General features: G+C 39.3%; 1 protein-coding gene across 1 annotated transcript; it reads right to left on the reverse strand.

Moving 5' to 3' along the window:
* HIGD1C (HIG1 hypoxia inducible domain family member 1C) lies at positions 1,650–11,497 on the reverse strand. Its single transcript, XM_018049022.1, has 4 exons — positions 11,265–11,497; positions 3,461–3,636; positions 2,380–2,434; positions 1,650–1,819 (listed from the first exon to the last, which is right to left on the reverse strand). Exons 1-4 carry the CDS (start codon positions 11,356–11,358, stop codon positions 1,650–1,652), a joined length of 495 nt encoding a protein of 164 aa, XP_017904511.1. The 5' UTR covers positions 11,359–11,497.

Genomic DNA, 17,300 nt, shown 5'->3' on the forward strand with positions numbered 1-17,300 from the left:
TTTATAAAAACTTAATCAGCTGATCAGTCTAATTGCAGCCACCGTACAGGTGTGGTTTCAGTGCTATAGCAAATCAACATAATTTTTGCTATCTGATTTGCAGCTTTTAATCTGATGGATTGCTTTTTTCTGTACACCTTTTAGTATAAAAAGACTGTCAGAAGCAGTTTGCTTTCATTTGGCCGGGCCAGTGGTATACTTTCAGAGTTGAGCCTCAGGACTGTGTGAACTTTTTAGCCCTATGCCACAATCTAGTCTGTAGGACCTTGATCATCTCTGTTCCACAGGATAGCACATCAGTCCATTACACTGATCCGATCTATCCAGGGGAAATTGCTACGATAGTGTTAGGCTAGGGAGAAGGGTGTCTGGAATGTATACCTTCTGGGGCATTTCTTAGTATTCCCATGTCATGTGATTGAAGAAGGTGGAAAATTACATCCAATACAGGAAGGATGATTAATGACCCACATCATTTAAGAATGAAGGTTTGGGTTAACACCCCAGTCAAGTAACTATGAATAGCCAAGGTGCTTTTGGAGGGCAAAGGATGGAAAAATGCCTAGCGGAAAAATGTGGTTATAATATGAGCCATGCTTACCTACCAGTTGCAGAAACAAAGACTGGATGGTTATGAATATTTATTCCTTATTTTTATATGAATACACTTGTTATATTCACCAGTTTCTTTCTTTCTTTTTTTTTACTGTTTGCCACTTTCATTTACCTACCATCTAATATAAAAAGTGTTAATAGTAGTTAACCTTATATCTCAGTATTTAAGTCACAGGATATCAAAAGGGAACATGACTCAGCTCGAAAATGAATCAACACCACCCAAAGGCACTTTGAATCCTCTTGGGGAGAGAGCATGTTTTCGGTTACACAAGGCATGTTTGGTTTTGCCATTCGTCTTTATTTGAAGGTAAGTGTGTTAAGAGATGTATATATGGATGCCAGTAGAAGGTGATGGATTTGTATTGTGTCAACTTAGCTAAAATGCAACTAGGTTTTCCAGAATTCCTTTCCTTTTGTCAACTACAAATTGGCACTTGCCATCTACCTCTGTAAGTATTAAATCATGTGCTGCTGCTGCAGCTCTTGATTTTCAACACCCCCCAAAAGGAGTTTAGGGTAGAAAGCAGAAATGAGGCACTCTGAGCTCAGGGAAAAACTGGGAAGGCAGGTCTTCAGATAGATATTTTCAGTAGCTGACTTTATGAGCCCAATTCTTATATCTCCTATACAGAAAAGCACTAAAATCCTTCATAGTGATGACTATTCTTTGTGACTACCAGAAAGCTTCACAAGACTAGCAGAAACCTTCTGGAAAAATATGTGCTTGACTCCACGTATTCCCCCTTCACCAAAATCACATACAGAATGATGTTACCCCCACTCCACCCCACCCCAGCCTCTTTGGAGTAGTTTCTCAGAGCTATCTGAGGTGCTGCCTCTCAGGCTGAAATCTTCATTTTGCCCCAAATAAACCTCAACTCGCAACAGTCACATTGTGCATTTTTTTAAGTCGACACTTTCTTTCCCGGAAAAACTGCACAGGAGATATTTAGCATGAGCCTAGAAGGCAGAAGTAAAGCAACAGCCAAGTTCTTTTAACCCGACAAGGCACTGCTGCAGCACGTTTTTGCTTATCTGCTGGACTGCTTCGTTGGCATGGGGCAGCAATCAGGAGTGCGGCGACTATGGCCCCTGCTGACTGTCCTCTCACTTTCTCTGACTCCTTGGCCAGGTCTGTGTTTAGTTCCAGGATGAGGGGCATCAACTTTTTCTATGTCACTCCCAGCATCTACTTTGAAGGCTTAGAAACAGTGAGAAATCCACAAGGATTCCAGAATATCCTGTGTGTTCTAGGTCATCCTTGTAGGTTCTAGATTTTCCTTGCTTTTCTCATTTTTCATCTACCATTTCTTAATAACTGCTTGCTCTGACCACTTCAGGTCCCAGTTCCTGATACATAAGCAAGAGCCTTACAATTACATAAACCCAAATACCTACAACAGATCTCTTTATGTCACTACTAGTAGTTCTACAGTCTCAACAAACACAGATTTATCTCCTACCATACCAAGCTATGTAGAGGTCCACTAACATGCCATGCTTTTGTGACTTTTTCCTCTGCCTAGAGCCCCAGCTTCCTTCTCTGCTGAGTTATTTCCTCTACATTCCTGGCTCACCACATGGTTTGCATCCTTAGAGAAGCCTCCCCTGGATTCTCAGCTCTAAATGCCCCTCCTTTGTGCTTGGGCTTCCATAGCAACCTGGGTTATTTTGTTGTAGTGCATTTGACTTTATATTGTCTTCTCCTGCTCTTGGTCTCTCTCCCTCAGGAGACTAAACTGTTGGAGGGCAGGGAGTTACTTCTTATATCTCTAGACCACCAAGTGCCTTGCACATAGCACACGCTCAGTGTTTGCTGAATGATGAAAACGAGAACACATGACTATGTAGTAATGTTTCCTGTTGTATTTTGTTCAAGTATCACATATCACAGCTCATGGTAAGAAGATAATTACCATATAACTCCCTCTATGCAAGTCCCACACTCATCATCTCATAATCCTAGACCTACTCAGGCTGAATCTACTTTGCACAGTATGAAGGGGAGCTAAGAACACTGTGACTTGTTCTTATTAATGTAGACAAAAAAACCTTAGATAATTTAGGTCCCAAAGTAAATTCTTTGCCTATCTGAACTATCTGATTTAGCTGTTGATATAGCCTGAATAAACCAGATAAGTTTACACCATTCTTTGGATTTAACTGTGTAAATGTCAATTTACAGACTAATAAAAAAAATTGCCTATCGCTCAAGCTGAATAGCTGAGTTACAAAGGGTATAAACTATTCACTGCTCCTTTTATTACAGAGGATAATACAAACTATAACCTAGTTCTCTACTGGGTTTTTCCTTTTAAAAATTGAAGTATATTTCACATACAACATTACGGTGTACGACATAATGATTCTGTATTTGTATGTATTGTGAAATGATCATCACAATAAGCCTAGTTAACATTTATCACCAGATATAGTTACAGACATGACTGAAACGACTTAGCAGCAGCAGCAGCAGCAGCAGCATAGTTACAGAATTTTTTCTTTTGATGAGAACTTTCAAGATCTACTCTCTTAGCAACCTTCAAATATGCAATACAGCATTATTAACTATAGTCACCATGCTATACATTCTATCTCCATGACTTATGCATTTTATAACTGGAATTTTGTACCTTTGCCTACTGAGGTTTTTTTTTTTCTGTGCTTAAAATACCAAGACATTAAGCCTATAACTGGGCAGCAACCTCAACCAAGTGAAGATCGCTGCCTTTCTTTCCAATCCTCCTCCATTAATCATCTTGATCCAGTATTCATGAATGAATATGAATGAATGAATAAATAAAAATACACTCTAATCTGAATGAATGAATAATGAAAATACTCTCAAAGATGGTTGAATCATATACAAATTAAGTCGGTTACCTAGAGTCACAGCTCCTACAACAAATCCTTGGGCAGCAACTCTCATGTGAATAAGATGAATGGACATTTTCTGATCTCTTCTGTATTTCAACTTGTAAAGACCATAGGACACCACAGTCACAAACCCTGCTATCCCTGTAAATTAAAAAAGTAGAGATTATATAAATAGCAGGCTAAAATTTCTCAAGAACTTAGAGATTTGAATAAAGGGCTGCCCAAGGGATCAGTACGTGGAAGATAAGCAAGCAAAACACCAAAAAATACTTCATAAATGGATTCAGTATTTGCAGTTTTGACTCTTTCAGAAAAAAGCGAATTATATAGTATAGAAACTTGTCTAGTAGTTTTCCTAGGCATGGTTTCAAATTTGTAAGCAGTAAGACTTTTATTTGGGGCAAGCTGTTTAACAAGTGACTGAACCACCCAAAATCTCAGCATTCATAGCTTTTGGGTGTTTGGCTTTATTCCTCTCTACTTTTTATTAACGTTAAATAAGGAGTAAATCTAGTGAAGAGATCTCTAGTCTTTCCCAATCTGTTGTTTTCCTCTATTTCTTTGCACTGATCGCTGAGGAAGGCTTTCTTATCTCTTCTTGCTATTCTTTGGAACTCTGCATTCAGATGCTTGTATCTTTCCTTTTCTCCTTTGCTTTTCGCTTCTCTTCTTTTCACAGATATTTGTAAGGCCTCCTCAGACAGCCATTTTGCTTTTTTGCATTTCTTTTCCATGGGGATGGTCTTGATCCCTGTCTCCTGTACAATGTCCTCTTTCAGTATCCTATCATTTTGCCTTTTCATACTGTTCATGGGGTTCTCAAGGCAAGAATACTGAAGTGGTTTGCCATTGCCTTCTCCAGTGGACCACATTCTGTCAGACCTCTCCACCATGCCCACCCATCTTGGGTGGCCCCACAGGGCATGGCTTAGTTTCATTGAGTTAGACAAGGCTGTGGTCCTAGTGTGATTAGATTGACTACTTTTCTCAAGATTTAGAGATCTCGAGACTAGAGATCTCTTCAAGAAAGTTAGAGATACCAAGGGACCATTTCATGAAAAGATGGGCTCGACAAAGGACAGAAATGGTATGGACCTAACAGAAGCAGAAGATATTAAGAAGAGGTGGCAGGAATACACAGAAGAACTATACAAAAAAGATCTTCATGACCAAGATAATCACGATGGTGTGATCACTCACCTAGAGCCAGACATCCTGGAATGTGAAAGTCAAGTGGGCCATAGAAAGCATCACTACGAACAAAGCTAGTGGAGGTGATGGAATTCCAGTTGAGCTATTTCAGATCCTGAAAGATGATGCTATGAAAGTGCTGCACTCACTATGCCAGCAAATCTGGAAAACTCAGCAGTGGCCACAGGACTGGAAAAGGTCAGTTTTCATTCCAATCCCGAAGAAAGGCAATGCCAAAGAATGCTCAAACTACTGCACAATTGCACTCATCTCACACACTAGTAAAGTAATGCTCAAAATTCTCCAAGTGAGGCTTCAGCAATACGTGAACCGTGAACTTCCAGATGTTCAAGCTGGTTTTAGAAAAGGCAGAGGAACCAGAGATCAAATTGCCAACATCTGCTGGATCATGGAAAAAAGCAAGAGAGTTCCAGAAAAACATCTATTTCTGCTTTATTGACTATGCCAAAGCCTTTGACTGTATGGATCACAATAAACTGTGGAAAATTCTGAAAGAGATGGGAATACCAGACCACCTGACCTGCCTCTTGAGAAATCTGTATGCAGGTCAGGAAGCAACAGTTAGAACTGGACATGGAACAACAGACTGGTTCTGAATAGGAAAAGGAGTACGTCAAGGCTGTATATTGTCACCCTGCTTATTTAACTTCTATGCAGAGTACATCATGAGAAACACTCAGCTGAAAGAAGCACAAGCTGGAATCAAAATTTCCAGGAGAAATATCAATAACCTCAGATATGCAGATAACACCACCCTTATGTCAGAAAGTGAAGAGGAACTAAAACGCCTCTTGATGAAAGTGAAAGAGGAGAGTGAAAAAGTTGGCTTAAAGCTGAACATTCAGAAAATGAAGATCATGGCATTTGGTCCCATCACTTCATGGGAAATAGATGGGGAAACAGTGGAAACAGTGTCAGACTTTATTTTGGGGGGCTCCAAAATCACTGCAGATGGTGACTGCAGCCATGAAATTAAAAGACGCTTACTCCTTGGAAGAAAAGTTATGAAAAAAAAAGAAAAGTTATGACCAGTCTAGATAGACTTTGTTTTTGCCAACAAAGGTCCATCTAGTCAAGGCTATGGTTTTTCCAGTGGTCATGTTGGATGTGAAAGTTGGACTGTGAAGAAAGCTGAGCGCCAAAGAATTGATGCTTTTGAACTGTGGTGTTGGAGAAGACTCTTGAGAGTCCCTTGGACTGCAAGGAGATCCAACCAGTCCATTCTGAAGGAATTCAGCCCTAGGATTTCTTTGGAGAGAATGATGCTAAAGCTGAAACTCCAGTACTTTGGCCACCTCATGCAAAGAGTTGACTCATTGGAAAAGACTTTGATGCTGGGAGGGATTGGGGGCTGGAGGAGAAGGGGACGACAGAGGATGGGATGGCTGGATAGCATCACTGACTTGATGGACGTGGGTCTGAGTAAACTCCGGGAGTTGCTGATGGACAGGGAGTCCTGGTGTGGTGCAATTCATGGGGTCGCAAAGAGTCGGACACGACGGAGCAACTGAACTGAACTGAACTGAAATCTAGTGAAGTGAAAGAAACTTTAATATATTAAGTGAAAATGACATGTTGAGTTTTAATAAGAGGTAAAAAGGTGTGAATATTTGCATGAGAAGCCTGTGACTCTGGGAAGAACTGTGATTCTAAGAAATTCCAGAAGCCCATACAAATATTTTTGTATTCCTTACATATGTCAAGAAATGAATATACCCCTGTGACAACCAAGATTCTATGCAGTTAACTCTAAAACAGAAAACTGAATAGCAATCAATTCAATAGGGAAAATTCTAGTCAGTGATTTGAAACAGTGTGAGAAGTTAATCTATGACAAATCAAAATAACCATATAACAAATAAGGGGATAATTATCTGAACTAGCTTGAATTTACATCTCATACCAGACCCTACAAAAAAACTCTGGAAGGGTTAGAGTTAAGTATGAAAACAAAACAAATTTATTAAGAAAATCTAGAAGAAAATAGAACAGAATATTTATGACATCTAAAAAAGGGGTAAGGTAGACTAAAGTGCGGAGAAGGCAGTGGCACCCACGCCAGTCCTCTTGCCTGGAAAATGCCATGGAGGGAGGAGCCTGGTGGGCTGCAACCCATGGGGTCGCTGAGGGTCGGACACGACTGAGCGACTTCACGTTCACTTTTCACTTTCATGCATTGGAGAAGGAAATGGCAACCCACTCCAGTGTTCTTGCCTGGAGAATCCCAGGGACGAGGGAGCCTGGTGGGCTGCCGTCTATGGGGTTGCACAGAGTCGGACACGACTGAGGTGACTTAGCCGCAGCAGCAGCAGATTTAAAATGAGGACAAAAACGCTGTATTTTGATGACAGAATAAAGGAAACTTCTGTATGGTGAAAGTGTGGCTCTATATCGGGGGATCTCTCTTCTACTGATTTATGCATCTACCTTGATCAACACCACATTGTCTTGACTACTCTGTATAGTAACCCTTAATATCAGGTCAGGATGATTCCTCCCAGTTAATACTTTTTCTCAAAAAAGGCTGCTTTATGTCAAATCTCAACATGAGTCAGCCGTAGGTATACACGTATCCCCTCCCGAAGCTCCCTCCCATCTCCCTCCCCATCCCACCCCTCTAGGTTAATACAGAGCCCCTGTTTGAATTTCCTGAGCCATACAGCAAAGCAATTATCCTTCAATAAAAAATAAATAAATTTAAAAAAGGTTGTTTTAGCCATTCTAGAACTTTTGCCTTTATATGAATTTTAGAATAAGCTTGTTTATATCTACAAAAAAAAAAAAAAACAACATTGCTGGTATTTTGATAGGAATTACACTAAACCCATAGATGAGTTTGGGGAAAACTGACATCTTTATTGAGTCATACAATCCATGAGCACAACAGTCTCTATATTCATTTAGGTCTTCTTTGATTTCTTTTATTAGCATTTTATATTTTTCACCATACAGATTCTATACATGTTTTCTGAAGCTTGAAAGTGGAAGTGTTAGTCGCTCAGTCATGTCTGACTCTTTGCAACACCATGGACTGTAGCCTGCCAGGCTCCCCTGTCCCCTGTCCATGGAATTCTCCAGGCAAGAGTACTGAAGTGGGTAGTTTTCCCTTCTCTAGGGAATCTTCCTGACTCAGGGATTGAACCCATGTCTCCTGCACTACAGACAGATTCTTTACTGTCTGAGCCACCAGGAAAACCCTAATCATTTCATTTTCTTTAGAGTGACTGTAAATGGTCTCATGTCTTTAATTTTGGCTTCCATGTGTTTGTTGTTAGTATATGAAAATGCAGTTGCTTCTTAAGTAGAATAGCAAGTTTTGACTATGTTGGCATGTGTTTGTCTCTATGGGTGGGTGAGGATATATTTATTCTATGAATCAGAGTAAATAATCACATTTATATGAACATTTTGTATGCTAATTAGCAATAAGTGAAATTGAAATAAAAATGACAAACAAAAACAGCAAAAAACAAATTACAGTAAAACAATGATGGGAGGCACACTGAGAAACAGGTACAATGCTGAAAGCTCTGTGAGGATTTAGCCAAATCATTCTGGGAAGAAATCTGAAAAGATATAATAATTGATATTAAACTGAACATGTGAGAAGTTTAAGAGGGAAGGGACATATGTATACCTGTGACTGATTCATGTTGATATATGACAGAAACCAACACAATATTGTAAAGTAATTACCCTCCAATTAAAAATAAAATAAAATAAACTGAACATGCTTCATGCCCTGAAAATTCTACTTTGGGGAAAATACTCCAAGGAAGTAAGCAAAAGAAAAGTCAAGAAGTTGACACAAAGATGTTTATGGCTACACTATGTATGAGGAAAAACAAAACAACCCAAATGGCCCAAACAGAGGAAAAACTATCAGAGCTGTTAAAAAAAATTGTAAATATAATTATACTTACATTATAGTATAATATACTACTATGACATGTTAAGTAAAAGAAGCAAAAACAAATAATCTATTGACACACAGTTTAAATACACGTAATGTAATGTAATGTAATGTATTTAAAGTATCATTATTTAGACCTTAGCAGGGACCATAAGATTTTAAACAATATAAATCAATTATAATGACAGAAGTCAAGATAAGATTAAAATGTTCTATAAATTATCTGCATAGAATACTCCATCCTGCGGCAGAAAATACTTAGTAGATATTCTTAATAAAACGAGTAAAACAAACTAATAATATATATACAAATTTTATCATTTAGTTTTCTAGCAAAAACTTGGCTCTCTTCCCTTATCAAGGCTCTGTTCTTACTGAAATTTGTTTTGCTTCTTTTAAAGATTAAAGTCAGAGCCTTTACTGTTTTCCATACAGAATCTCTGTAGTTTGTATATAATTGAGTTTAGCTGGAAACACTTTTATCTTTCTACTTTAATCACCCTAAATGTCTCTGGAAAAACAATTTAATTTACAACAGACACAGTGATTAATCTGTTCATTATAGTGATCTGTTCAAGTGACACTGAGTTCTTGAATTTTTTTTTCTAGTTAAAAATGATCAAGATGATGAATAAATCACTATAAAATTATTTGCCTCCATTTCTTGTGCTATTACAAGCCTTAATCAAATGAAGTGAAACTTTTAAACACAGAATACTACTTTAAAGTAAAATTTTGATTCTTTTTGATACATGAATAATGACACATAAAGTTGTTAGATTTGTAGTGACATTTAATGGAAACATTTGACTTATACCTATTTAGAAGCTTTTGTGGAATTAATCACAAACTTATGTTTGTCTGATTTATATACATATATGTTTAAATTTGATTGAAGTATAATTGATTTACAGCCTTGTGTTAATTTCTGCTGTACAACAAAGTGATTCTGTTTTACATATATATTTTCTTATTCATATCCTTTTCCATTTATAGTTAATTACACTATATTGAGTATAGTTACCTGTATATATTTATGATTTAAATACTTTTTTTAAAAATAGTTTCCAGACTAAACACAAGGAAAGAGGGATGGCTGAAGTATACACTAATAATGCTTAGGGCACCTTAAAGTATCCAAAAGAGAAGGAAGAGAAAGCTTAGCTTTTGAAACAAAATACTGGTGCTTAGATTTTTTTTTTTAACTCCACATATATATAGTATTTGATAAAAATGTAAACACATTAAATATGTGTTGGGAAAGGATAAAGAGGCCAAGACTCCAGATACAATTATAATAATATTGATACTTCTTGCATCAAGAGTTTATTTAACCATCAATCTTAGCATCTGGAACACATCAGGAAGCCAACAACAAGCCTCAGAGAATGAACACCAAAGTTCATGCTCTCAAGTATATAGGTAGGCCCAGACTTTCATTCAGAGCTTCTTAACGCTGAATTGACTCACAGTTCTTTTGAGCTTGGGTATCTAGCTTCTGGCAACACAGACTATTAGAAGCAGAAGTTTCTGATGGTACCCAAAAGAAATGGAAGAAAGAGAAAAATCTATAAACACTGGACACAAGAACTTAAAGAGATATGTAGATCTTCCTTAACTCATGATGGGATTACATCTTGATAAACCCATCATAAGTTGAAAATACTGTAAGTCAAAAATTCATTTAATACAACCTCACCTATTGAACATCATAACTTAGCCTAGCCTACTTTAAACGTGCTCAGAGTACCTACATTAGCCTGTAGTTAGGCAAAATCATTGAATGCAAAGCCTATTTTATAATACAGTGTTGAATATCTCATGTAATTTATTGAATATTGTACTGAGAGTGAAAAACAGGATGTTGGGTACAGAGTGGTTGTAAGGGTATTAGTTGTTTACCTTCATGATGGTGAGGCTGACTGAGAGCTGCTGCTGTCCAGCACCATCATAAGAGTATTGTATCACATATCATTAGCCCAGGAAAAGACCAACATTCAAAGTATGATTTCTACTTGAACGCACATTGCTTTCTCATCATCTCAAAGTCAAAAAGTCGTAACTCTGTATACAGAGTCTCTGTGTACATCTCAATAGTTCCTAACAGACTCAGTCTAATAAACTGAATTGGCTGCTACTGATTCTGAATCATTATAGAAAAGTTACAGTCTATTCAATCAATTATATTTAGACTGGTTGGGAAGTTTTTTAAAAATATTTTATATAAAACTGTAATTTTATTTTTAATATTTATTTATTGGCTGTGCCAAGAGGCATGTGGGATCTTAGTTCCCCAGTTAGGGACTGAACCCATCCCCCCTGCAGTGGACATGCAGAATCTTAACCACTGGACCACCAGAGAAGTACTTGGCAATGAGTAATTTAAAACAGACTGTGAATGAAAATGAATTAAATGGAATAAAAATTTGATGCTTCATAATAATAATAGTAAATAACATTTACTGAGTATTTGTCATACACTAGGAACCGTGCTGAAGGTTTAACTCATACATGCATAGAAGGGGTTAGCTTCAATTATCTGAAAGTATTCAACTATATAAAATATTTCAATACTCAAAGATACTGGCCGAGGTATTATTGTGTTATTACAGTTTTACAGTATTCAGTCAAGTCTTGTACTTACCTACAGGGACAAACGGGGAGTCTCTAGATTTTCTGATCAGTCGGGATAACTGGCCTTCATCTTCATCTGCTGACCACTGGTTATCTGAAGACATTTTCCTCTCTAATAACTAGGGGATAAATGTGGTTGCTATGAATGATCAGAAAGAATCTGTTTCCCTCTTCCAATATACTCTTGATTATGTGTTCTTCATTTGCTTGACATGACTGTCTGCTCAATTGAAATAAAGTTATCTTTCCTTCACTCTCTGCATTGTGGAATCCTTTCATTTTGTTTAGGGGTGGAGGAAAAAGAAATATACTAAGTGGCAAATAATAATCAGATTCCATGAATACAGAGTGAAAACATAGATCATAGGAGTGTTATTCAGTCCCCTTTCACTCCTCAGCATTTGTAATCACTGGGAATCTCAGAACTTCCACAAAGAGTAAGAGCAGAGTTTCTATTACAAAATACAGTTTTTAAGAATGATGGCAAAGCCAACAGAGGCAAAAATAACTCCAGATTTACAGTTTCTGGGAGAATGACCACTCCAGTTCTGCAGAATGTGTAGGGTACTATAAAGTCATTGAGATTTTTACCAAGCACCTACCATGTACCAGGTGCTACCCTAGTCAATGGAAATAATATTCCTTGACTGCATAGGATGAATGAGGAAGCTAGCAAGAGCAACTACACAGTCAACATGATCTGGAAGTATCTGTTTGTTATCCGTGCAACCCTCTATTTTTAACCCTCAAATCTGAAATACGATGGCTTCATTCTTTGATATCAATCAGCTTTCATCAGAAAATGTAATCTGGTAAATGGCAGAAGCACAATACCTTTAGCGTACTCCACCACCTGCAGCCTGCCTTCTGGTGTTCGCTTAGCAGGAAGCCGTGGATCAGAACAGGCTTTGCAAGGACGGAACACGTTCAGGTGCAATTTCTAACTAATTGATAATGGCAAAGCCAGTACCCTCGCCCCAGCAAGGGGGAGTGGCCGGCTGGTATTGGCTAAGGTTTCATAAGCCCCAGCTGGAAACTTAGTAGTAGCAGGACCTGGACCACAAACATTAGGTTTTTGAAGATAACATTCAAGGAAACATTAAGAAAAGGCCTTTCCTTCTGCCTTCAAAAGGGCGCTCCCAATTCCCTCTGTGGTTGAGTCCCGTTACCCAACCCTAGTCCAGAAATTGAACGGAAACGGGGCAGGGTTACAACAGTCGGTTTGTAGGTGGGAGTGGGGTTAGCCTCATGAGGCCGAGATTCTTGTCGTCTTTTAGTGCGCTTGCCAGATGGCCACCCACGGTGGCCGAGATCTGAGGCTGAGGAGCCGCGAGCCTGTCCCAGCTCACCTGACCGCCAAGCCCTCGCACCTGAGCTCCACGTGGAGCTGAGAGCTGCGTGCGCTCCCTGCCAGGAAGGACGTGACATCACTGCTCCCTCGGCCAATCCGAAGGCCCGGGGGCGGGAGAGCCGGTGTGAATGAGCTGCGCCTGCACAGTGCGAAGCTACTCTGTCTTTCCCTGCGGGTGGTGGTGGTCGCTGTCTTCGCTGCTTCTGTGAGGGTGCACCCTTGAGGCCTCAGAGAAATTCTGACTCAGGTCTCCCAGCTGCAGCCACGAATGCCTCAGGTTGAGGACAGAGGAGCATGTAGAGTTCGCGCTTTTACCTTAGAAGTTTGAAGTTTTTAATTATTTTAGATTTACAGACAAGTTCTGGAGAAGGAAATGGCAATCCACTCCAGTACTACTGCCTGGAAAATCCCATGGTCAGAGGAGCCTGGTAGGCTACAGTCCATGGGGTCACAAAGAGTCGGACACGACTGAGCGACTTCACTTTCACTTTCCCAGAATAGTACAAAAAACTGTATATCTGATAACTTAGATCCCCCTTTGTTAACATTTAGTCGCATTTGCTTTATCATTTTCCTCTAGATATGGTTTCTTCCTTCCTGTGAGCCGCCTGAAGAAAGTTGCACACGGATAGGCCTGTACCCCTATATACTTTATGCGCACTTGGGGCATTTTCTTACATAACTATCGTACAAAGAGTAAAATCAGGAAATTAGCAGTGCTATAATATGATAATCTCAAGAGTTTATTCTCATTTCACTAATGGTCCCAATAATCCTTAACAGCAAAAAAAAAATTTTTTTTTTCTTGTGAAGGATCCAGTCCACTCCAACACATATTACATTTGGTTGTCAAGTGTCTTTCAGACTACTTTAATCTGGAACATTTCCTTAGTTGGTGTATTACTCAAGATTCTTCAGAGAAACAGAACTGATAGGGTTTTTTTTTTTTTTTTATTCATTTGTTTCTTTGGCTGTGTTGGGTCTTAGCTGCAGCACACGGGATCTTCATTGTAACCCATGGACTCTCATGGGTTTGTCTCACGAACTCTAGAGCTCAGTGGGCTTTAGTAGTTGCAGATTTTAAATTTCTGATCCTAGTCAGTGACTTTTTTTTTCCCCTTCTGTGAAATGAATAGTGAAGCTGTCTGCTGAGAGGAACATTGTGGAAATGAGTGTGGTGAAGGTTTGTCCTTTGTGGCAACTGAGGGCAAATTATGAGATTTCTTAGCAACAGTGAAAGTCTAACTCAGATTTTGTACTTTCTCCTGAGAGCAGCAGTGGAAGAAAATGGCTGGGATCAACTGTTTGTTTAACAAAGGTTAATTGAGTGCTGCAGACAGAAAGGTGTCTTAAGACAAATGCCCTGTCCTCAAGAAGCTTAGAATCAAGTTAGGGAGATGGATGAGTAAATCAGTATCACGTGAGAACCTGTTGAGATGATGGGAGGAAGAGGTATGGACTTACAGGAGCTAAAGGATCTTAAAATTCAAACTGGAGAGTTAAAGAATTTTTAGAGAAAGTGACTTATGGGATTTTTTTTAAAGAAAACTTATAGATTTTAGGTGAAGAGATGGTAGGGATGTTGCAGGCAGAGGGTACAACTTGTGGAAAGGCACAGAGGCAAACAGCAAAAGTGGTTCAAGGTGTAGAATAGGGTGGGAGTGGCTTGTAGAGGATGGAGCTATATGACCAGTGGGGCCAGATCATGAGACCCTTGCATTTTATTCATTAAAAGTTTTTATTGGACTATAGTTGATTTACAATATTGTGTTAGTTTCAGGTGTATAGCAAAGTGAATCAGTTCTCTCTGTCCATAAATGTATATCCATTCTTTTTTTAGGTTCTTTTCCCATGTAAGTTGTTAACAAAATATTGAGTAGAGTTCCCTGTGCCGTATAGGTCTTTGTTAGTTACCTATTTTATTTATAGTAGTGTGTATATGTTAATCCCAGTCTCCTAATTTATCACTTACTCCCACGTTTTCCCTTTGGTAACTGTAAGTTTGATTTCAAGATTTGTGAGTCTGTTACTATTTGTAAATAAGTTCCTTGTGTTGTTTTTAGAATTAGATTCCTCATATAAGTGATATCATGTGATGTTTGTCTTTCTCTGACTCACTTCACTTAGTATAATAATCTCTGGGTCCATCCAGAGATTGCCGCAAATGGCATTATTCCATTCTTTTTTATGGCTGAGTAATATTCCACTGTATACCCGTACCATATTTTCTTTATCTGTTCATCTGCTGATGGACATTTTGGTTGCTTCTATGTCTTGGCTATTCTAAATTGTGCTGCTATGAACATTTGGATGCATGTACTTTTTTGAATTATGTCTTTTTGTGAACATATACCAAGGACTGAGACTGCTGGATCATATGGTAGTTTGATATTTAGCTATTTAGGGAACCTCCATATTGTTCTCCATAATGATTGTACCACTTTAAATTCCCACCAGTCGTGTAGAAGGGTTCCCCTTTCTCCACACCCTCTTCAGCAGTTTTTGTTTTTAGACTATTTGATGATGGCCATTCTGACTGGTGTGAGGTGATTCACCATTGCATTTTGCTAATGATTAGTGATGTTGAGCATCTTTACATGTACTTTTGGGCCATCTGTCCTTTTTGGAGAAGTATCTCTGGACCTTCTGTTCATTTTCTGAGTGGGTTGTTCTTTTGGTATCAAGCTCCATGAACTGTTTGTATGTTTTGGTGATTAATGCCTTGTTGGTCGCTTTGTTTGCAAATATTTTCTTCCATTCTGTTGGTCGTCTTTTCGTTTTGTTTATGTTCTGTTATGCTGTGCAAAAGCTTTTAAGTTTAATTAGGTCCCATTTGTTTATTTTTGCTTTTATTTTCATGACTCTAGAAGGTGGATCAAAAAAGATATTGCTATAATTTATGTCAGAGTGCTGCCTATGTTTTCCTCGAGCTTTAGGTCTTTAGTCCATTTTTAGTATATTTTTGTGTCTAGTGCTAGAGAGTGTTCTAATGTCCTTCTTTTACATGTAGCTGTCCAGTTTTCTTGGCATCACTTATTGAGGAAACTGTCTTTTCCCCATGTATATTCTTGCTTCTTTTGTCAATGATTGACCACAGGTGTGTAGATTTATTGCTGGATTTTCAGTTCAGTTCCTTTGATCTGTATTTCTTCTTTTGTGCCGGTGCCACACCTGTCCTCAGAAAACTGTAAGGTGCTGATGAAAGAAATCAAAGATGACACAAACAATTGGAAAGAAATACCATTTTCTTGGATTGGAAGAATCAGTTTTGTCAACATTGAGGCAGGAGATAGCTGGGCCCCAGGCTAGGCAATTTCAGCTATTCTCTTGTTTACATTTCTTGGTGCAAGAAAAAGGTGAGCTGTAGGTTAGATACTTACAGCCAGCTCCTGTTTGCTCTTCCACATGGAAGTAACAAGCAAAACAGGGTAAATAGCCAGGCTTTGTCTCCTGAGGACACCTTATAATAACAGTCATGGCAGGAACAGAAAGGGGCTAAACCTTTTTTGAGTAAAAGGATCAGGAGGTAATATATTTCCCATCCTTGGGGCAAGGGTTCTTAGGGGTCAAAAAGGAGGGGACCCCACTCCCATGATATGTGATGCTAATATGTGATCTCATTGGCCTCTGGGATGGAATCCATCTTGGAAAAAATGTTGCACATGTGTGTCGAGGAGAGTCTTATGGTAGGTCAGGTGTGGAAAAAGAAACCAGATAATTGGCTAAAGGTGTTGGAGAAGTCTTGAGAGTCCCTTGGACTGCAAGGACACCCAACCAGTCCATTCTAAAGGAGATCAGCCCTGGGTATTCTTTAGAAGGAACGATGCTAAAGCTGAAACTCCAGTACTTTGGCCACCTCATGCAAAGAGTTGACTCATTGGAAAAGACTGATGCTGGGAGGGATTGGGGGCAGGAGGAAAAGGGGGCGACAGAGGATGAGATGGCTGGATGGCATCACTGACTCGATGGATGTGAGTTTGAGTGAACTCTGGGAGATGGTGATGGACAGGGAGGCCTGGCGTGCTGCGATTCATGGGGTCTCAAAGAGTCGGACACAACTGAGCGACTGAACTGAACTGAAACAAAGACTCAAAAGAACTGTCCTATGTAAACGACTCAACCACCTCTCTACTCCTTCTTGTGCTCCTCCTCCCTAGGGGGGATGCCCACACCCTTTCCCTCTGGGTGTGCATCTCTGCCTTGCTTCTATCTTAAACTGTCTCTGTGTCTTCTCCCACTTATTGTTGTGCTATGTCCCTAATAATAAATCTTGTACCTGCATTCACAGTTTTTGCCACCATAAGAAATGCATTTTTCCCTGGGGGCAAAGATCCAGGGAAAAATAGCTTCTAGCCTCTACCACTTGTTGATCTGCTGGCTAGGATTCCTGGTTTTCATCCAGGCTGTGAAAGTGAAAGTATTAGTCGCTCAGTCATGTCCGAGGCTTTGCAACCCCATGGACTGTAACCTGCCAGGCTTCTTTGTCCCTGGAATTCTCCAGGCAGGAATACTAAAGTAGGTTGCCATTCCCTTCTCCAGGGGATGTTTCCAACCCGGAGATTGAACCCAAGTCTCCCACATTGAAGGCAGAATCTTTACCGTCTGAGCCACTAGGGAAGCCCAGGCTACTCAGGTTCACTTCCTGGGCAGGGAATTAGGGTCTTGCTTCACACCACCACTCACTGCTGCCTCTCC

The sequence above is a fragment of the Capra hircus genome, chromosome 5, assembly GCF_001704415.2.
Source record: "Capra hircus breed San Clemente chromosome 5, ASM170441v1, whole genome shotgun sequence".
Lineage (NCBI taxonomy): Eukaryota > Metazoa > Chordata > Mammalia > Artiodactyla > Bovidae > Capra > Capra hircus.